The sequence below is a fragment of the Maylandia zebra genome, linkage group LG7 (assembly GCF_041146795.1).
Source record: "Maylandia zebra isolate NMK-2024a linkage group LG7, Mzebra_GT3a, whole genome shotgun sequence".
In the NCBI taxonomy this organism is placed as follows: Eukaryota; Metazoa; Chordata; class Actinopteri; order Cichliformes; family Cichlidae; genus Maylandia; species Maylandia zebra.
The window spans coordinates 42,418,621-42,441,364 of NC_135173.1; the positions used below are offsets into that span (position 1 = coordinate 42,418,621).

The 22,744-nt window shown below is 38.5% G+C and overlaps 2 protein-coding genes across 5 annotated transcripts in view; both read left to right on the forward strand.

Moving 5' to 3' along the window:
- On the forward strand, nt 1-11,146 carry swi5 (SWI5 homologous recombination repair protein). Of its 2 annotated transcripts, XM_023153151.2 has the most exons (6): nt 1-173; nt 691-739; nt 873-976; nt 1,202-1,296; nt 7,383-7,474; nt 11,043-11,146. In XM_023153151.2, the coding sequence occupies exons 1-5, from the start codon at nt 79-81 to the stop codon at nt 7,445-7,447; spliced, it is 408 nt and encodes a 135-aa protein (XP_023008919.1). In that variant the 5' UTR covers nt 1-78; the 3' UTR covers nt 7,448-7,474; nt 11,043-11,146. The 2 variants fall into 2 exon arrangements, with proteins under 2 accessions (XP_023008919.1, XP_012772470.1); XM_012917016.2 differs by lacking the exon at nt 11,043-11,146 and having other exon boundaries at nt 7,383-7,910.
- The window catches only part of slc27a4 (solute carrier family 27 member 4), a 22,477-nt gene continuing 7,583 nt past the window's right edge, over nt 7,851-22,744 (forward strand). The window contains exons 1-10 of one of the 3 annotated variants that reach the window (XM_076886397.1): nt 7,851-7,868; nt 11,043-11,204; nt 12,837-13,047; nt 13,150-13,333; nt 14,740-14,898; nt 15,821-15,890; nt 16,073-16,164; nt 17,375-17,484; nt 19,129-19,338; nt 22,625-22,744. The exon at nt 22,625-22,744 is cut by the window's right edge and continues 7 nt beyond it. In XM_076886397.1, coding sequence (XP_076742512.1) covers nt 11,044-11,204; nt 12,837-13,047; nt 13,150-13,333; nt 14,740-14,898; nt 15,821-15,890; nt 16,073-16,164; nt 17,375-17,484; nt 19,129-19,338; nt 22,625-22,744 — 1,317 coding nt within the window. In that variant the 5' untranslated portion in view covers nt 7,851-7,868; nt 11,043. Of the gene's footprint in view, nt 7,869-9,273; nt 9,661-9,943; nt 10,282-11,042; nt 11,205-12,836; nt 13,048-13,149; nt 13,334-14,739; nt 14,899-15,820; nt 15,891-16,072; nt 16,165-17,374; nt 17,485-19,128; nt 19,339-22,624 lie in introns of those variants that run through there. The other 2 variants (XM_004538292.6, XM_004538293.6) reach the window with 2 other exon arrangements.

Here is a 22,744-nt window from a genome sequence, read left to right on the forward strand (position 1 = left end):
TGCAAACTTCCTTTTCCGTGTTCAGCTGTCCGATGTTGTATTAAACCAACACTAACACATATAATTCCTTAAGGCAATATGAACACGGAGCAGTCCGTTGAAACTATTTGTGAAAGTCACTGCCCAGTTTCGACACCGGAGGGAAATGACTCAAAGAAAGGACAGCTAAAAAGGTAACTGTGAGGATAGCTTACCATTGTTGTTAGCGTTAACGCCAGCCACCAACTACAGAGCAACTTGTATTTGCAGCCGAGCGGTTCATCTGGGTGCTTCGTTTATTCTGTTCACGTTTTGAGGCTTGATTTACATGTAAACTTTACGTGTTGTTTTCTTTCTTTTTTTCTTTTCTTTTTCTTTTTTGCTTAACACATCAAATAAAATAATTTGTAAAATAACAGCAAGCTTCTGTAAAAGAAAAACAGGCAATTTACTCGCAGGTATTATATTTTTAGCCATATCGTAAAATATAATTCCTGTCACCTAGCCAAAGCTCCAAGTTTAATGTTTTAAGATGAAGTTTACTTAACTTAAAACACAAGTGACATAATGTGTTTATTGTGTACTTAAACAATTGTCCGATCTTGAGTACCTTTACTGCAACTAAGCTATTGTTGCTGTTGTTGGCTTAACATAATTGCATCTAATTGTATCCATATTTTTTCATCATTAATTCATTCCTTCTTTTTGTAGAACTCCATTATCAAAGTTTAAGAAAATACATTCCCACTTCAAGTCACCTGTAAGTAGCTTTCCTGTCTTCTTTTTCACACACACACACACACACACACACACACACACACACACACACACACACACACAAACAATCACCCATAGCATGCCACACATGCCTTATTCTGTTATGATTGTCACAGCTTCAAGTACTTGAGAGTGCTAAAGTCAGCCCTGCAGAGGAGGTGGAGGAGCTAGAGAGGAGAAGAGAGCAGCTGGATACAGAGATAGCACAGCTGGAGGCTGAGTAAGTACAGCTGTGTTGTTCTTGCTGTATTTCTGTCTTGAGGTCCAACTTGAATGCTATGGGTAGTGATGGTTCATTGAATCATTAGATGAACAGAACTCAGATTTAATCGTCCACCTGCACATAGCAGTTTATCTTTTTTAGATGTTTATAATTTTGTGCCTTTGCCTGCATATGACCTTTTGCATAAATCTGCTGAGACCATGCGTGCGTATATGTTTTTAGGGGCTATAGAGTAGAGGAGCTGGAGCATCATATTGATAAGTTGCATGAATACAACGACATCAAAGACATTGGGCAGTCACTCCTGGGTCGTATAGGTAAGAGAGAAAAAGAAATTTCAGTTCAAGCTTTAAGTAGCATTCAATGTATGTAGTAATAAGTGAAGCTTGGTAAATTAAAATTATAAAGGTATATTATTAATGATGTTATAACTGCTGATGTGAATATTACTGTGATTCAGTAATTAACATTCCCCCTGAGCATCAACTCTTGTAAACACTGGGCATAGTATTTTCTTCAAGTGATGAAAATGTTTATCAGTCACTAACACTATCTTATTATAATACACCAAATTTCTCTCTGTTTGTCCCATGACACTTCTTATCTATCTGAGGTACTAATACATCATCATGTTGCCTAACAGCCACTTACCTATCAACAGGCTTAAGTGACCCATTTTTAACATTGATGCATCACAACAACGTTATAAAACCACCATTTCAATTTAATTTCACAACAGTAACATCAGTTGTATTTCCACAAATGTTACCTGGCAATCATCTAATGGACTAAACTGATATTTATATAGGGATGAATGCAGTAGTACCTTTATTTTTTTTAGATGATGGGTCATGGACATGTTCCCTTAATCACACCTTTAATTTTAATAGAGCATTCTGGCGTTTAGGGTGGCACATCTAAACTTACCAATATTTTCCTACTCTGTGGAAAATCTGTCAGATTATGAGGCTATCTTATGCACAGCCCTTATCAGGTCACTCCACAGACTCGGTTGCATTCGGGTCTGAGGTCTGGCTGGGTCTTTCAAAAAATGTTAAAGTCATTCTTTTGTTTAGGTCATTGTTTTTGTTTTTTTGTTTTTAAACATCACTAAAACTGGGCATTTTAGCAGGGGTGTGTGGATCTTTCTATCCACTACACCTTCTTTACAACCATGACATGTGAAGTCCACTTGAATTAAATTTTAACTATGAGTGTTGGTTAATTTGCTGCATAACCATAAACGTACATTGTGATGAGAAGTGTGAGAGTATTAAAAAAAATGTAAACTAAGAATTATAATGGAAGATTTAACCTCCTCAGTCAGCCACAGGAGGGCAGCAAAGAGGGGTGTGCCTGCTTTTTTTTTTCTCTGTTGAAACAGAAGTATTTTTAGTAAACCTTATGCAGTAATTAATAATATGCTGCACATGGGATTGCTTATAAAAACTCTTTAGAAAACAAATGACTTGACTTTTAGTGGCTGACCTTTTTTTTTTTTTTTTAAAAGGTCAGCCACTAAAAATCATGTAGTTTTTGTGCTCAGTGATTATATTGGCTAATATTGAATGGGTTTCAAATTTGGTACTAACTTTTAGTAATTAAATTAATTAACTTGCATATCAGATAATGCTTGTACATCACTGGCATGCTGCCCACACATTTCTCCCCTTCTTGTGGAGTTCAAAAGGTTTTCTGACCAAAAAAGGAATTTCACCTTTTTACTAAAAGGGTAATTGTAATTTATCATAATCATAAGGGTTTTTTTGTATCCCTGTTCTGCAGCTGCACAAGGTTGAGTAAGTAGGGTGAAGTTCAGTTTTCATACTGGAAGGAGTTCTGGTGATTCACGGTCATGTCATACTACCTAAGGGTGTGTGTGTTTTATTGTAGATAAAATCTTGATGTTCCCTTCCCATTTTAGTCTGTGATTTTAAATGTACAGTGCACCAATATACTTATTTCCCACCTATGAACAGTCTGTGTAGAAAAGTTAGGTGATCTCTCATAGTAAAACTGTGCTGAGTTAAATTAGCATTCTCTTCAAGTTCTCTGTCAGTACAGTGAAGAGTCACGATGATAATGACTTCTTAGTGAACGGAGATGGCATTTCCCCTCTGACACAATAGCTGTCTTTCTCATCACCCGCAGGCTGACACACAATTACAATCTCTGTCTATAGATGCATGCATTCAGTAACACGTGCATATATATTCAAATACAAAGACGTGCCGTCATTCTTTCTTCTCCCTTCTTTCTCTCAAGCACACACTTTCACAAAAGCTCTACACTTAACGCAATGAGTTGCTGTTGTACTGTATGCTGTTATTCTGAGAGGGAGGAGTTGGGTGGGCAGGCCCTGGAGTGAGGAGACAAGAGGAGATGCCCTGCATTACCCTTTAAAGACAAATGTCCTTTGTCTCATGTCCATTTGTCTGTCTGTCTGACTGTTTGTCTGAGTTCATGTTGCTACTTAAAATCTTTCCCTTTTTTGCATATATTCACCACTTTAAGGTTTTCACTTCTGAAATTGCTGAAAAGGTGGTCATAGAATATAACAGAAAAATGGTGCAGATTGTGATACAAGCACCAAATTTGGCACAATTACTTGATTAGCTGTTTGAAAAATTAAGATTGCTGATTGGACACCAAGATCATTGAAAATCAGACATACAAGTTTAAACATCTCAGATTCATTTTTCCCATTATCAAGAGCCTAGCTGTAAGATATATATGCATATGTATTATATTATTTTGAAAGTAATGTTCAGTCAGTTTTGTTGTGTCTTTAGTAGATCAACACATTTTTGCAAACATTTTATTAACAACTACTTCAGCAATAAAAACAGCATAGAAAGCAAAAATGTTCATGGTGATAGTATCTGCCTCTATACTCATGTTTACATCCATACTTGGTCGGTTCCTGGCAGCATGCAGCTATTATAGGGAGTGTGGTCCATGAAACTGTACAGACTTCTTCCTCAGCCTTAGCCCAGCCCCAGATGATTCCTGCCTGGTAGGCAGCATGCTTTGCATGGTCCCTAAGGGCTGCACTTGATGATGGAATAGCTCTTCTCTCTCCATGCAAGGCTCACTTCTTACTCATGAACTTGTTTAGTCATACATCACTATGACAAAGTGCTTCAGATGATGCAGGTCATCGTCAGACGCTTCAGAAGGAGTCTAAGTTTAACAAAGGTTTTAATAATTTCATCACACATGTCCTTATGTCCGTAGGGTATTTGAAAGTAGAATGGGAGACAGAGCCTTCAGCTTTCAGGCCCCTCTTCTGTGAAACCAGCTCTCAATCTGGATTTGGGAAATAGACACCCTCTCTACTTATAAAATTAGGCTCACAACTTTTCTTTTTGATTAAGCTAATAGTTATTGCTGGATCAGGTGATCCCTGAGCTTCCACAGTTTGTCTCTTGTCCTGTCTTCTTCCCATCACTCCCAACTGGTCACGGCAGATGGCTTCCCTTCTCTAAGCCTGGTTCTGCCTGAGGTTTCTTCCTGTTAAAATTCAGTTTTTCCTTCCCACTGTCTACAATGCTATAATGAACACATTGGTGCCCTTTGCGTTAATGAATGAGCTACTGACGTCTAGTCAGAGTTGCATCTCTCGTATACCCCAGTGTCAGCCACCTCTTGGCTGAGACAGCATCTAGGCACTTGGTACTTGTGATTGCTACAAGAGGCCCTCTTGTAGCAATCACTGGACTACTGATTGTGTCAGATTCACAAACCTTGTTGGCTAGCAACTTGAACAACTCTGTTTTATTGCCGTCATCTCTGAGAAAACAGAAGTTTATCTATGACTTTATATGCCATCAATGTCAGAGCTATAAATGAAGTTCATCACATAAACTGGATCTTCTGTGTGCTTCCCTCACCTAGTTTAGCCCACGAACCAATGTTGTTGACCAGGGTATGCTGTGCACAGGCAACTTCTTGGGAGTCACAGATGACAGATAGTGGTGAGGACCAGTGTCAGTAGTTCATCCATGGGATGTGGCTGAATGCTGAAACAAAGGCACTGCTCCTACCTCCATGCCCCATTTACCCCATGCAGTAGCGCTACTAGCCTAATAATATACCAGAAAAGTAAGCAAATGCTGCATGCTTCAAAACATAGAAATTGACACAAGATAATGAAAATCAGTAAATTATGTAGCAATTAAATGCAAAAACTACTTTTTCATGGGTCATATTGGCTGCCTTCTTGAAAAATGTGATTTTCATGTGGCTAATCAGAAAATATTATTATACAAGGGGCCAAATTGTACCGAATTTGGTGTTTGCATCACCATTGCATGATTTTGGATTTAATTTGATATTATCTGCTTCACAATTAGGGAAATATAGCATTTACCTTCTCAGATGATTATTTTGAACATATTCAACATGCAGACTTTCTAAATCAAAACTTTAGTCTGTCCATTTTTCCTGGTACACAGACTCCTTATAACAAACGATGGCAAAGTTTATTTATCCCTTTAGCCCAAAATTAGTTTAGTATTCAGAGAGAGTTTTTTAAATTTTATTTCAAATTAAATGTCATGAGACTTAAGAGACAACAAGCAGGATGCGTAATTACTAAAACCTCCTTCCACCTTCTTAGTAAATGCTTAAATTAGATGTTGGCATTATCATTATCATCATTATTATTACCAGGCGCTATGCCAAGAATTTAAGTTTAATCTGTCATACAGTATCGTTAAAGGCGGATCTGGTAGGTGCCAAAGTTATCATTCATTGTGACATCCAGCATCCACCCCACAGCCGTTGCTGAAATAAGAACGAGTCCTGCAACAGAACATTGTCTCCACTGAGCCCTGAGGGGTGTACTGTGAAGCACAAATGAGTTAGCGAGTTGTAACAAGCCTAAAGCCATAAAGGTGGCTCTCTTTTACCGCGTTAGGTCACCATAGTAACTAAACACATAACCTGATTCAGAGTTATATTCCATTTAAAATCTGCTGTAGGCACCACATCTCAACTGATTCTTTTCAAGACAACATGCTCCAAATTTGATTTTAGATTCTCTGCTTAAGGAATATGTTTATACTGTACTAATACCTCCAAAGGAAGCCTGCAGTAAAGTCGCACAGCAAAGTTACAGCAGTGCAACATGTGCTGCATGGTCACAGGAATTTGCATGCATTCAATTGGTGATGTAGAAAATGTTTACATGTTTTATGCTTGAATCTAATCTTCTACCAAGTCTGTTTTACACTGCTGGAATTACAGGAAATACGCACAACATAGGTCAGATAATATATCACTCTACTTGTAGGCTAGTTATCAAGGAGAATATCAACTAAGGAAAATCAACTTCACTGTGACCAGCTAAAATCTAAAGTGGTTTCCACAACTTCTTCATCGTGTTATGGGATTGTGTCTGACATAAATGCGTTGTTGTCGTTGTTTTAAATGGATCCGTTTTGATGTTGTAATGTGGAGTGTTCATGTAAAAAGTAAATGGTAAAAGGTGTAGTAACATTTTGTCTCCTAGCATTGTTACCTATCACTCTTCTACTTTTACAGCTTTTTCTTTATAGACCTCTGTCTGCTGTTCTCCTGTCCCGATGTCTCTGTTGAAATAGGCGGCACTGAACTGATCCTTAAAAAGAAAAGTCAGCTGACATATCAGAGCTTGGCTATGTTGAGCTTGCTTTGTAGCACACGACTGTGGTGTCAACATCACACAGGTGGTCTTAGATTATATAAAGAGGCAGAAACACCTGAGACTGAAAGAACTATGCATAGTGCTCCAAGGTCACTGTAGTAACCTAAATGCCATGTGTATTGACTGATTCTGTTTTAAAGACAAAAAAAGAATAGTGAGGCCAAATGTTGATTGTACTTTTTTATTCCACTTTGCATAGTTTAATTTATCTACCTGAAAGCATTCTCACTTCATTTTTACTAACAAAACACTTTGAAACAATATTAATAGGTAATTTATTAAAAAGTATTTGCAGGTTTTTTTGCCGTGTGTGTGTTTTCATTTTTTGACTGTTGGATAAACAGATTCGTACTGACCTTGGCAGTTAGGGCATATAAAAAGTCTAATATTTGTTAGTTGCCTTTCTTTGCCAAGCACTTATCTATCAGGCTGGACCCGACATAATTCAGCATAGTTTGATTCTGTAGAATACTAACGACCCCAAGATTCAGCTAGCGGGGCTAAGTAACTGGAAATCTTTAAAATATTGGTAATAAAACACAATGTAGATTATCAATATCCTTTAAATACTTCTGTTCATACCCCTTTTACCAAGTGCAAGCCTCGTCTTTAGCCTGATTAATTATTCGGTGCTGTACTCTTGGCCTGTTCAGTGTTTTGTGGTTTGTTTGAAATGTAGGCTAGAGGGAGTTGACCCTGTAACCTGTCTTGCAGCTGCTCTGAGAGGGACCACCACACGAGATCTCTACGCTCACTTTGGTTTGGAACTGGATGACTGAGCAAAAAGAGAAAATGAAAATAAAATGGTGAGGACGGTTCTTCTGACAAAGAAAACTGCAGGAAAAAAAAGTTAAAGACCACAAACTTATTAATAGATTTGATGTCCCCTTTTTTCTTGGTTAACAATTTTGATAATGAAAGGACACTGGGATTTTTCCATTATGCTGGCATGGTATTTAAAATAGTCTAGCTATTCAAACCTTTCAGTGGGTTCATTCCAGTCTTTCAAGATCTGTCTGTGTGTACAAGGATGTAAATGCTGCTGAGGGTTAATTTAAATGTTTGAGCTTACCTAAATAGAACTAAAGTAAAGGCCTGTCTGTACTGGCTACTCAAATGGCAGTCGTTTTCTAACTTTGCTTGTTTGGTTTGTTATTTACAGAAAAGATAAGAATACTGGAGTGTTAAACTGTACTACCAGTAAGTGACATGAATTTAATAAATGAGATGCTTAAATATCACAATTTATAAAGATACACCGTCTTTTTGTTTCAATTCACATCCTTCACCTAATTTAAGAAAGGGTACTGGGCAACTTTCACAGATATTTATAGTTTCCTGTCTGTCAGCACTTGAACTTCTGAAAAACAAAAGCTCTGGTGGACTTGATGTACCGAAAAAAAGCATAGCATGCATAATACAATCTAAGAATCAGTGATAAGTGTCATCTGCTATCAAGAGTTTGACAACGCCTGTGATACTCTCATTAACTTGATTGGCATCTGTATCGGCTTGTGAAACTGAATGGAAATCTATCACTGGCAGGTCGAAGCTGGTCAAATTTTCTTGCCCTGATAATTGCATCTCTTTATCATTCAGCTAAGATCTCAAACACTAGTGTGTATGGGATAGCAGTATGATAATTGTGTTGTAAAACTTATCACCTTTTTGTGACTCCTTGGTATTACCACAGATCGAGTCCACTATTTGACCCAAGGTTACACTTAACATGTTTTTTGCAAGAATTTCCAAACAAGTCTCTCCTTGTCAGATCTCTCCGGGACCACTGGGAGCGCGTCCTTTGTTGACCTGCACCAGTGGCTCTCAACGGCCTGCTATCGTAGACTTTTTGTAATCCACCCTGGTTATGCAGTGCAATTCAAGAGATGTCACGTTGCTAGTATAAGCACTGTGTAAAATGTCAACGTCCTTGTGTTCTGTAAATGTAGACAACAGGACATTTCTTGGCTTGAAGTTGCAGCAGTCCGTAAAGCAAAAACAATTATTCACAATTATTCATGAGCCAACATGTAGTATAGAAATTGTTTGGTGCCAAAGTTTTATTGCAACACTTGAGAGCAGTTCTGTCTGGCTCAGCAGTCGTACATTTAAGAATGTATGTGACATCTACGAGGAGTTCAAATAACTTAATGTTATTTTCAATCAACCTAGCCTTTGTACTGAAAAATGGCAAGTTACAGATGTTATAGTAGATCCGAGTCCTCTCTGGAACACAGGACGGGTTAATCCTGTCGCTATTGTTCGAAAACCTGCCCTTCCTAATTCCACAGTCCTCCGGGAGCTCATGTGTTGACATACATAGGCTTAAAGAAAATTTCTAGCAGGTCGCAGCAGAGTAATGAGTGAATGGCATAAAGAGGCGTACTCATTTTGCATCAGGGCCTTGTCACAACCACGTTGAAACTGCTGCGCGTGCTGGCCTCGTTAACTGAGCTTGCTGGGCCACACCGCATTTCCTGAACCGCAAACACCCGCCTCCTGCTGGATGTGACGTAGAAAAAGATGTACATTCATGTTCTTGATTGGCTGTTGCACCCGTCCGTCAACTCTTATTCCCGATTCACTGATTTGACGCTGACGGCAGTGGGCGGGCGCAAGTAAGAAAATTATAAGGTCATTTGAATTACGCCTGCTAGTGAGCTTATCGGCTACAATGAAGCCAGTGATAATATTGATGATTATGACAATGAACGGATGATGATCGTGGGATCAAAGTCGACGGAGACTGCCAGGCGATTTCGAAGAAGGAGCAGCGGGTCGTTGTGATATTAACAAAGGGGGGGATCCCAGTGCTTGTGTCAGCCCGTGTGCGTTTCTCTGTCAAGCCGACCGAGCGGCGGTGAAGAGCGGAGGGAGGGAGAGAGTGGGGGGGCGACCAGGCTAGCCTGTAAGCCGATCAAGGTGGAATTGCACACAACGACTTTCACGTTTGGGATTTCTGCGTACCTGCATGCTGTGAAGGAGGTGCAAGGTATGTAAACGGAAATGGGTCCCTGCCTCAGCCCAGATCGATTGGCGTGGTGTTTGAGGGACCGGCCCGTTTATTATTCGCCAGAAGAAAGGAGAGAGGAGCAGCGGCGGCTCGTCATCTCCTTGTCAGCGATTAACCCGCTGACGGGACTCGGGGTGTCCGATGTTTACATTTGAGACGGCCATTTGTCCCCGACAAGCAAACCGTGCGATTACACCATATGCCTCATCTTCATCTCCTGAAAGAAGCTGCTCATGGTGTCACGCTGTCCGCTTCCTTTAAGCCGATGCGCACAATACGCTGCGCATCCTGTTTCCCTGGCGCGCCTGTTACCATGATAACCTATATCAGTTTGATGATTTTGGCCAACGTCGTTGCAATAAAAAAGGCTTCGTCTGAAATGCACATGGCATGGTTAGTGAGGTGTAACCTTGCCAACAGTGGGTTGAGCCTTCCCCCTGTCGTTGCCACAGCCTCTACCGCAATGCTACGCGCCATGAAAATTTCCGGGTTCGGCATCAGCGAATGATGAAGCTCTTTTCTTACCGGGAAGTGGCCACCTCTCCCCTTAATGCATCTCTTTCCCTCGAACCCATCACGTCGATCTGTTTGAGGTTCAGGGTAATGTAATCGTCCACACAGAGCTCTCCTCTGTGCTTGTTTATATTTTAGCAGTGGAGTTATTGAATTTGCATGATGGAGCTAACATCATCACAATTACAGCCAGATGTATGGAGGCATTGAGGGGGTTATAAAATGGCCTTTTGATGATGATGAACTGAAATCAATCATCTCTATATGTATTGTGCTTAAAGGCTATTTAAAAAATAACAAACATGGGTGTGAAGATATCATTTACTGTTTAGGCTTATCTTCCTGGCTGTATCAGGTGGCAACTGGGAAACTGTGTGTTTCCCAGTTGCGCTGTCTGCTGTCACTTTAGACTGTTTGCTGTGAATTCAGAACAGAGCCTTTAGGCTTCTTTTTGTTTTCTCCTTCAAGCAAGAAGAGAAAATTTAAGGGTTCCACCCAGCTTAACACATTTTATAAATGTTTTACAATCTCATCTGTAATCATGAATACCCAGAGGTCACCCAAGACTCTAAATTTCCGCTATTTCAAATGGTAACCCTTCACCGCAACTTCAGTCTACCAGAGCTGACTCAGTGGATTGAAATGGACTGCAGATATGTAAACAAAACCATAGACCATAACATTGTTAAGGTGTTGAGTTCTAAGGAAGTGGATTCAAAAATTCTGTTTGCTCATATAACGTGCACGTAACCTTTCAGTCATTTGGCCTGAAATGTTTGTGATCAGTAGATACAGAGGGGGCTGGCAGACCCTTCTGCATCTATTTATATGTGTTTGCATTCTTTCAGGATGATGCGTCTAGCATGCTGCACTGCCCTGCTTTTTGTGTTGAGGCTGCTGGTGGGCTTGCCCTGGTACCAGGTTCTTCCAGCCATCCTGATCTTCTATCTGGGAAGTGGAGGATGGAACTTCCTGGATATCTTTGCCAAAACAGTTGGCAGAGACTTACAGTAAGCATTGGAATTATGTTTGTTTGCTAAATGCAAAATCATAAAATTGGACCATAGATGCATTATGTCTTCCAAATCATTTGGCATGAGCTATGTCACTTTTAACTGTGACCCAGTGGCCAATTTCCTGTAGTTTTGGCTCTGAAATTCAGACAGAGTTAAATGTGACCTCAATAGTCACACAGTGCTAAATCTGCAAAAACAGGAGAAATCCATGCAAGTTGTTTCACAGTTGCAGATAAATTCTCATCTTCACCACATAATTGTCACGAACAAGGGTTAGTTCCTAAGCCCTTGTTAAGAGCTGGCTAGATATTCCTTCTGTACCTGTTTCTAAACACGCAATCTCAAATATTTAAGACAAAAGGTCCAGAGGACAGAGAGAAGGGTAGGAGCAAATGTTTTAAGTGGCATACCTAAAGCCAGTATTTACAAGTGGAAACTGGCATTGTAGTTGGTTTGAGGTTAACTTCCTTTTTTCCTCAATAGCTGCAGTAATCTTAAAACAGGAAATTGTAAATTATCTCTTTAGGGGAACAGCGACACAATAATCTACCCATTAGGGATTACTGCCATTCAGGGACCCATTATATACAAAGGTCACCCAGTTTTCTCATGATTAGAGAACGAAATATTACTGTTTGTCCTCCTTTTCTGTTAAATTGTCATAGAAAATGTGCTAGCCACATCTAATGTTTAGTCTTGTTTATACATTTTATTATCTTTGCTTCTGGCATCTGCTTGATTAGAATTATGACGTTAAGTTGTATTATTGATCAATTGTATTATTGTCTAAAGTGTCAAGGTTAGAAAGACTCTGTACAGCATTGGATCTTAACGAATCATATATTTCACACAGTGACTCACGAGCTGTTGATGAGGCATTTTTGTGTGACAAAGCTCAGGTATATACATTGTAAGAGTCACTAAGGCATTAGAAATAAATAGGCTATAGTTTTATAATGGGTACTGTTCTTAAGCAATAGATCCGTATGAGTAAGAAAAGGCATGACAAAAGAAAGTAATTAGCCTCAACTAGCTGTGCAACAATAAATGCTTATCTAGACCATCATGAAATAACTCTCTTATGTAATGATAAGCATATTGTCGCTACCTCACTCTAGCCAAGAAGTACTTTGGCTTATTGTTTTTTTTATGACATTTCTGTAATTATTCACTGCTCAGGAGATTGACCACTACCTTTGTACCACAAATGTAAAGTGCTGAGAATTGCCATTCATGCATAATTTGACCTTGTGGGCCTCCAAGCCATATCTGTTGAAATATTTTATGCTTTGTAATGTGGTTTGGATACAGTTCGCAATACATTCAAGTACAGCTTCTTTAAAAGGTGGTTTATGTATTTTTGCAAAAGGGAATTTGGTGGATCGTTAGACAAATGTTTGTTGCCAAAAGACAGGATACATCAAGTTGTCTTTGTTCATTTCTCAGATCTATTGATACATGGTGTGGATTTAAGCAGATGAGCTGCAAATGTTAATGCTAATGTTTTTTTTTTTTAAAAAAGTGCAAAAAAATAACAGCAAATTATGAACAGTGAAATGGCTAATGTTGCTGGGAATCATTAAGTTATTTGTTCTCTTACAGTAATGTTTTCTTTTGCTCCTTCAGTGCAGCCAGTGTTTTACTGCGGGTGAAACTGAACGTCAGGCGCCACCTCAGAGAGAAGAACACTATTCCCAAGATCTTTGCTGAAACGGTGCACCGTCATGGGGACAAAACGGCGCTCATCTTCGAGGGCACTGGGGAGAGATGGACTTTCCGACAGTTGGATGAATACTCCAACAGAGTGGCTAACCTGCTATTGGAAAGAGGCTTTAAGGTAGATGTACAACACAATAAAGCTTCATTAAAAGCAATTAAGCAAAAGCAAATCTTTTTAAAGTTATATTACTTTCTTTTTTGTTTTTGTTTCTGTCATTAGGAAGGTGATGTGGTGGCCCTTTTCATGGAGAACAGATCGCAGTACGTGGGCATATGGTTGGGCATGGCTAAAATTGGAGTAGAAGCGGCTCTCATCAACTTCAATTTAAGACTAGATGCTTTGGTCCACTGTGTCACCATCTCCAATGCCAAGGCTGTGATCTTTGGTTCAGAGCTAACTGATGGTAAGAGCAAAGAGGGCAGATGAAAGTTGGATAGATTCGAAAGTTAGACGAGAAAGCTGAGGCATAACAGTCTGTACAGCATCGTCATATGCTGATGAATGCTGTTCTGGTTCCTGTGCAATAAGAGAGGTGAGTGGTGAGGGGAGACAGCCACAGAGGTCATAAAGACAAATGGGTTTTGGAGGAGGCGTTTCTTCAGTATCAGCCAGTAAAGCTTTAAATGACTGATAAACACAAAGAAGGGATAAGGTAATGAGGGAGGGACTGCCACTAGTCTGCAGTGTCCAAGGTCTGAGCTCTGCAGAGAAATGTGTTGCATGATAGGAGGCAGATAAAAGGCAGAACCACTGTGACATAGACACGTCTGATAGTACAGTGTTCAGGTCAAATCAACTGAGGGTTATGGTTTTTGTTAGGGGCTAGATCAAACCATTACACACTGTTTTAAAATCATGTTGGTTTTTATACATCATCATTGAAACAAATATATTGTTTCAATTAAATTAATTACAGCACCTAAAAAAGTAAATTGTGCATATTCCACCTAGGTTACACCAGCCTTGACATTATATCTGAAATACTGTCAAATAGATAAAACAAATGAAAAAGTCATTTTCACTTGCCAGTAAGATTAGGATTGTAGTGAGTATTAAGTTAAATGCCATGTCATCATATTTGTGTGTTTTGTATGTTTGACATTGCGTGAATTAACTCTCATTTTGCTCACTCTACAAACCTGCAAACATGCCTTTGTATTACCTGAGCTTGAACTCTCATTATCTAAAACTGCCACAGCTCGGTAGGATGGTCAAGTATTATTTGTAGATGTAATTCACTCTCCTCTTGGTGCCTTCTTGGGTCCCTGCCCAATATGGAAAGCCCTGATCTCAACAGCTATAAAGAGTGAATGATTTTTGAGCTGGTCACTCTGAGATCGAGGGAATAGGCTCTGTACTGGGTAATGGATTTTTAGTGTGTTTTATGCCTTTAAGTAATTGGAAACACAGCTCTTTTACAGAATAGGTCAAAATTCAAGCTACTAGCTTTAGTGCCTAGGCATGACATAAGGCTTTTGGATCTTTTTTCCCCTCAGGTGAAATACGAGAGCCGTTTCGATTTGTTGTTTCCCTTTTTTGCCTGATTCACTTCCTTTTACATATATATATTTTTTGTGACACTGTACCTCAATATGCTTTCTCTATAAACATTTCAAGTTATTTTAACCTTTAACCATTTGTATATATTGTATTTTACACCACTCTCTATACTCTTTGTTTTGTCACTGATTAAAGTTTGCAAAGGATGCAAGCTTTCTTGTATTTAAGTGTTGAACAATGTGCAGCTGTCTTGTGATAAGGATACGTGACATGTATTTGATGTATTTGAATTTGTTTCTGTTCTCACAGCTGTGTCTGAAGTCCATAGTTCAATGGGGAAGGCAGTGCAGATGTTTTGCTCTGGAGACTGGGATCCCAAACGAGTCCCACAGGGAACAGAGTGCCTCGAGCCCCTGGTGGCTGGTGCCCCTTCTCATCTACCCCCTCGGCCAGATCGCAGCTTCGTAGGTAAAAGCACCGTGTCCATGAGATCTTACAACCATTCAGGATCTGGAATTTTTCTTTTTTTGGTTTAAAGTGATATCTTCTTGCAGGTTAAGGAAAATGTCACTGAACAATGCTGAATAATGATTTTTCTGGTTATCAGTCATAAAATTATGAAAAAATCCTAGCACCAACTCTAACTAAAACAACATACCAATTTCAGAAAACTATTTGTTTGCATTTTTGTCTCTCTAGCTGCACTGACTACTTGGCAGGTGTCGAGTAATATTTTTGGATCCAAGGAATGAGTCACAGTCATGTGAAATCAAATTTCTAAACTTATATTGACACAAAAAAAACAACTTCCACTGAAGCGAATTGTCAAGAATGTCACTTTTTTCTGTTTGATATATTTCTTACCACAAAAAAGACACACCCTTTTAACTATTTCTTCACATAATGCACTATATGTTCATTAAATGAAGAATTTGTGTAATTAATGATATGATGGGCACAGGCAAATAAGAGTTATACCTATCATTAATCATCTCCCTTTGTTTTATTTTGATAGATTTAGGGATTTACTGATGACTTGTCACGAGGCAACTAAAAGTATTGCCTTTTTAAGACGGTGCAAAAGGGAAAACAAATGGAATCCACAATGTTCACAATCAAGTCATGTCATACTGCTTTTTTCTGTCTCCATGATTCAGTTCTGTAACTTAAAAAAGGACTTTATAATTAAAACTGTGAATATTCCTGTAAATAGAAATGAAAGGTGAGTATTTACCCTCCTGCAAAACTAATCAAAAGTGAGGACTCAGCAGTAAATTAAAAGTAAACATTTAAACTACGCATACATGTATAAGTATAAGCACTCAAGCACATGATAAACCCACTCATACCAGATTCTGCTATTGTCTTACTCTCTCTGTGCTGTTTTCAGATCGCCTGTTCTACATCTACACATCAGGAACCACTGGGATGCCTAAAGCAGCTATTGTTGTGCACAGCAGGTAGGAAGGAGGCAAACAGACACACAGGAATGCAGCTGTTCTCTTTGTTGATCCATGTAGCTTTCATCTAAAGAACAAGCAGTGTTGTTAAAAAGTGAGAGGAATAAATAAAACTAAATGCTTTTGTATTTGCTCATTTGACTTTTTTCTCTTTTTGTTCGTCACCCCGCCCTGGTGTTCAGGTACTATCGCATGGCAGCTTTGGTGTATTATGGCTTTAGGATGACATCAGACGATGTATTGTATGATTGCCTTCCACTTTACCACTCTGCAGGTATGTCTGTTAAAAGAACATAAAAAGGTAGGAGGTGTTTTAATCTACGAATGAGTTGGAGTGTTTCCTCCAAAGTTTGATTAATACATTATTCAGAAAATCGTTGCTTTTTTCTTGGTTTAAACAAAACTGTGTCAGTAAAGACCTCCAAAAAGGAAGAAACTCATTCACCACCTGTAATCGTTTAAAACAGCTGATAAGAGGAATGTTTTAAGACCATAAACATATAAAAGAGAACAAACCCCAACAAATATTTTCATTTAATCATCCCAAAATAATGAAATATAAATAAATGTAAGAAATTGATGTTCTACAAAAGGCAACCACATGGCGAGATCCTAAATGAACAAATGTGAGCAAAACTAAATTTAACAGCCAATAATATTACTGCTAGTTTGAGGACTGAGGTGTTTGATCAAAATAGTTTTGCTGTAATCCAGCGGAAAATGTGAGAGGAGTCAATGCCAAATACTATGCTGCATCTCTGTTTATTTGCTTTTAAGTACATTAAAAGTGGAAAATATTTTGTATGTAATGTTTCCATCAGTTGTTAGTGGGATACTTCTTAATAGCAAGCACCCACTTTACAGTATTATTTGCGCTGTTTGTGCTCTTGACCATGAAATCAAAATGTTACGATGCTTTTATTTTTTTTAAGTGTTAAAGTTAAAAAAAAAAATTTAAAAAGGTAATTTCAGCAAATTGCTAGGTGATTGCAAAACAACATGACTATGATGATTGTAATATCATGTATACGGAGGTCATTTTAACCTGTTGCTAGGTGGTTGCTAGGCAACATGACAACATCTTAATGAAATAAAATCTGATAAGAACCTTCAGGTGGTGCCAAGCTTCAAGTTTGGTTCATCACCCTGTGATTGTGTGGGAGGACTTGGTGGATAATAAAAACAAACATAGATGTAAATTTTGTCTATTACAGTAAGATACTAATTATAACTCTTCAAACTTGGAGAGACTTCACTGGTTCATGTTTTCTTACTACAATGTTGTGTTGTAATTTTTGCAGATAGAAAGATTAATTATAAAAGGCCAGTTTGCAAATGCTAATATGTCAACCGTCTCTAACTCTTAGCTATCATTGTTCAGTTTTCTGGAACGTAGATAGCGATATCTACGTTCATCTGATAATTGCTTTGGTTTAAACAGTTTTTGCTTATTTTTTTTTTATTTTTTTATTTTTTGTCTAAAGGAAACATTGTGGGAGTTGGCCAGTGCCTAATACACGGCATGACTGTAGTCATCAGAAAGAAGTTCTCTGCCTCACGGTTCTGGGATGACTGTGTCAAATATAACTGCACGGTAAGCATGTTGCACAGTCAGGTGAAAAACAAACTGCACCCTCTTTCACTTCTAAAGTTTTGTATACCACAAAATAATTTTTAAAAATCTGTTCCTTTCAAAGTCTTATCATTATGTAGATGCAACCTGAGATGAATAACAACGCAGGACACATTGACACATCACCATGTCATTATTTATTTAACAGAAACTTAGCTAAAATGCAAAAGGTTAGTTTAAAAACTAACCATGATTCAGTAGCTTGTAGAACCACCTTTAACAGCAATAACTTTAAAGTAATCGTTTTCTGTATGACTTTATTAGTTTCCCACATTGTTCTGAAAGAATTTTGGCTCACTCTTGTTCACAGCGTTACTTTAGTTCATTGAGGTTTGCAGGCATTCGTGTACGGCTCTGTTATGGTCGTACCACAGCATTTCAGTCAGGTTGAACCAGTTTTGGCATTTAGTCTCATATTTGACTCTAAAATACTTTGCTTTACAGAAGAGTTCATGACTGAGTCAGTGACTGCAAGGTGCTCAGGTCCCGTGGCTGCAAAACAAGCCAACATCTCGTCATCCCTTAAAAATTAATGTGAGGTGTTTGTCGCTGTGGCATTATGGCCAAACACTGGAGACATGATGGTCTCATCTGTTTAAAGCACACTGGTCAAGAAGTTTTGATGATTTTTCAGAAGCAACATTGCAAAACTAAACCGTGTTGCTATATTCTTTACAGGGAGAAAAGACTTTTTCCTGGCAATGTTTCCAAACAAGCCATACGGCGCAGTCTTTTTCGAAATGCACTGTCATGACCTTTAATATTTCACATGCTAACCAAGGCTTGTAGAGTCTGAGATGTAGCTCTTTGGTTTTTTGCAGTTACTTTGAGCATTCACAGTCTGACCTTTGAGTGAATTTGCTGGAACATCCACTCCTGGAAAGATTGGCAAATGTCATGAATGTCTTCCACTATAATCTTTCTTACTTTATAATGATGGACTGAAAACTATTTAGAAATAGCCTTATAACCATTCCCAGGTTGATATGTGGGTAACGATTGCTTCTCTAAGATCATTTTTCATGTCTTTCCTCCTTGACTTTGTGTTAAGACATACCTGAATGCTCCAGACCAGGAAAATATTAAAACTTCTACTTTTATAGAGGTGCTCAAACTTGGTGATGACCAGTTCATCAAGTGCATTTGATTAGCAGCACTCAGCTGCTTCTTACATAAGGGCGTACTTAGTTTTTCACAGCACTGCTTAGTTTTTTGTTACATAAAGTTAAACGGTAATGAGTTGATGACCATCTGATGTTTTATTTAATAAATGAAGCTAATATGAAGATTTGCTTAGGACAAGAAGATTTTCTATTGTTATCTCCTGCTACATGAAGCCTTAAAACTGAAACAGGGTGTCCCTGTCACAGATTTGATTTATTAGGTACAACACAGCGGCACATTACAATCTCCTTTTTGAGAATATGTCTCTATATCATGTCATTTTCAGTAAAAATCCTTTAAAGATTTAATATTATCCCCGTAGCTCTTTCAATTCTTTGTCCAACCACTGTATGCTTGCTGTAAAGCCATTAAGCAGTCTTTTTTTTTTTTTTTTTAACTTTTGTCTCATTACTGATTGTTTTTATTCCCATTGTCCTCCAGATTGTGCAGTACATTGGAGAAATCTGCCGGTATCTATTGAACCAGCCAGTTCGTGACACAGAGCGACAGCACCGTGTGCGCATGGCACTGGGCAACGGCCTGCGTCAGTCCATATGGGAGGAATTCATGAACCGCTTCAACATTTCACAGATTGCAGAGTTTTATGGAGCCACAGAGTGCAATTGCAGTCTGGGCAACTTTGATAACAAGGTAGGAACATGTCTCCCAAAAAAACTGGTGATGTTGAACTGGCAAAATTTTATTTCATTATGAATCCAAATGTTTAAAATGGCATCACTGTGGTAAAGTATTGTCTTTTAGAATCCCAAAGACTGCTTAATCAATCAAGTTGCATAAATTAAAAAAAATAATTCAGAGGTTTTTGTTTTCATTAATCCTCTAAGGTCACAATATTAAACATAACAGCACCTTGTAAGCTGCTGTAATACAGATAGGTCTATATATAATTGGACACTGACACAAGCTTTGTTATTTTTATCTGTTTACTAATAGATATTCAAATTATCGTTAGTTATAGTTATAGACTCCCAGCTTTCGTTTGAGGGTATCCACATTTCCACATAGCCACTGTCTTTTTAAAGGGACCAAAAGTAACTGGACAATTGACTGAAAGGCTAGTTCATTGACAGGTGTGGGCCAATGAAATAGTATTTGTTATGTCATTATCGATTAAGCAGATAAAACGCTTGGAGTTGATTTGAGGTGTGGTGATTCCATTAGGGAGATTTTGCTGTGAACATACAGCATGTGGTCAAAGGTGCTCTCCATGCAAGCCTTCTGTAAGTGGCAAAAACAGAAAAAACACATCGGAGAAATTGCTGCAATATTAGAAATAGCAAAATCTACAGTTTGATACATCCTGAGAAATAATTCACTGGTGAACTCAACAATGCAAAAAAGACCTGGACACACACACAAGACAGAATCATTTCCATGGTGAAAAGAAATCCCTTCACAACAGCAAACCAAGTGAACAACACTCTCCAGGAGGTAGGCATATCAATATCCAAGTCATAAATGGAAGACTGCATGAAAGTAAATACAGAGGATTCACTACAAGGTGCAAGCCACTCTTAAACCTCAAGAATAGATTGGACTTTGCTAAAAAATTAAATAAAAAATCTTTTTTTTAAAAACTAGCGGAGTTCTGGAAAAATATTTTTTGGAAGGATGAAACCAAGATCAACCTCTACCAGAACGATGGCAAAAAGAAAGTATGGAGAAGGCCTGGAACAGCTCGTGATCCAAAGCAACCACATCGTCTGTAAAACACAGCGGAGGCAGTGTGATGGCTTGGGCGTGCATGGCTGCCAGTGGCACTGGGACACTAGTGTTTAGTGATGATGTGACACAGGACAGAAGCAGCCAAATGAATTCTGCTCAAATCCCGCTAAATGCACTAAAATTGATTGGGTGGTGTTTCATAATAGGGCTGAACGATTATGGAAAATAATCTAATTGCGATTTTTTTGCCCCAATATTGCGATTGCGATGCGATATGCGATTATTTTTTAAGGTCTTTGTCTTCTGTATTATTAAACAAAGACAAGCAATACATCATATACTATGGCCAATACTATATTACATTAATTTTAAACTGTTCTTTCCTGGAAGACAGACCTCTGTTATGATGACATGAGGTGATGCATGAATTGATGACTGACATTTTTATTTAACTTCTTCAATCACAACAGTATATTTGAACATACACAATAGTTTATTTTTAGCTTACAAACATCTGAGCATAAAGTGCTGACAAGGAACCCTGGTGTAAACATTAAAATGAAAGTCAGTACAATGTGCAGATTGCAGAAATATACATAAAAAAAAATCAGTGGCTTTACCACACTCAGTTTTTCGACATCTGTGAACTACTAGACAGTCATTAAATTAAAAAATAATATTAAATAAATAAAACTAATAAATAAAAAATACACACATCTTACTGATCTCTGCAGTCAGTAACATTACACATAAAGTGCAAACATAATAGCAATTGTATAAACACACACACAAACACGCCTTTAAAATTTAAAGGCGTGAAATTGGACGGTCTAGTTCTGATTAGCGTCACCGCTGTCTCGGTGGAGTTTAATAAACTCGGCCGTCTGCTTCTTGCTATCTAAAATATAACCAGACACTGGTGTAAATTCTCGACTGTCTCATACTTCTGTTTAATAAGTTTTCTGTTTGACGTTTAGTCAGCTGTGTGAAAACCAAGGAGGAACCCACCCGGGGGATTAATAAAGTTTTATTTTATCTAATCTAATAACTTTAATCTCAGCCAAACCGATTTACTCACGAACAAACAAAACACTGAAAAAAGCCCAACAATAACATTTTTAGGTTGTCTAAGTGACTTATATATTACGTTTAACCCGAGCAGCGAAACTCCGCGGTGATCTGAAAATGATGTGCCGGGAGTTGTGCCGTTCTCGGCCGCATCAGTAACCCTCGAGCTCCCGGCTAGCTGTCGAGCTGGTGGGTAGCAGACGCCTCTGAAAACGTCGAAGCACTTTTGCAAATATGGGATATCTTGATAAACCGAGCAGATATTTGATGTTTACACAACTACTTTCTCGCCTGAAAATATGTTAAAAGTTTATTTTGTGACCCTGAAAGATTAGTATGAGTAATTTTAAAACTTAGTAGCGGCCGCCATTGCTGGAAACTGGAGTTTGGCTGGGCCGCGCTATGAATTCTGGGATATGGTAGTAATTTGGACAGCCTTCGGCGCGTCGCTGTGACGTAATCGGTCTACAAATGCGGCCTCAGGAGGATGCAGCCCATGAATTTGGACATGTCCAGAGTATAATCGCAGCCTTTGCGGTTAGAAAATTGCACTTGATCATGTCGCGATATTATCGCAAATGCGATATATCGTTCAGCCCTATTTCATAATAGAGATGGACAGTGACCCAAAACATACAGCTAAAGCAACCCAAAGAAGTGGAATATTTTTGGATGGCCAATTCTGATCTTAATCCAGTTGAGCATGCAATTCACTTGTTGAAGACTAAACTTTGGACAGAAAGGTCCACAAACAAATGACAGTAAAGGCCTGGCAGAGCACTAAAGAGGAGGAAACCCAGCATCTGGTGATGTCCGTGACTTCAAGATTTCAGGCTGTCATTGCCAGCAAAGGGTTTTTAACCAAGTACTGGAAATGAACATTTTATTTTCAGTTATTTATTTGTTTAATTACTTTTGAGCCCCTTAAATGAAGGGGATTTTTGGGGGGGTTAAAATGCTTTAGTTCCTCACATTTTTTTTATGCAATATTTATATGCAGCCCACAGAATTAAAGCTGAATGTCTCGAGTTTAACTGCATCTGAGATGTTTCATTTAAATTAATTGTGTCAACGTACAGAACCAAAATGAGAAAAATATTTATGGACCTAACTGTATGTGTGCCTTTCATTGTCCTCACCATACTGATAGATTTGTGGTTGCTGCTCTTTGTCTTTGCATCAGATGGGAGCGTGCGGCTTCAACAGTCAGATTCTACCCTTCATCTACCCCATCAGACTGGTGAGGGTTGATGAAGAGACCATGGAGCTAATTAGGGGACCTGATGGTGTCTGTATTCCTTGT

Coding starts and splice junctions, on each gene's coding strand:
- swi5 (XM_023153151.2), top strand. CDS start 79: ATGAACACGGAGCAGTCCGTTGAAACTATTTGTGAAAGTCACTGCCCA. Junction 977..1,201: donor ATAGCACAGCTGGAGGCTGA/GTAAGTACAGCT, acceptor ATATGTTTTTAG/GGGCTATAGAGTAGAGGAGC. Junction 1,297..7,382: donor GTCACTCCTGGGTCGTATAG/GTAAGAGAGAAA, acceptor CCTGTCTTGCAG/CTGCTCTGAGAGGGACCACC.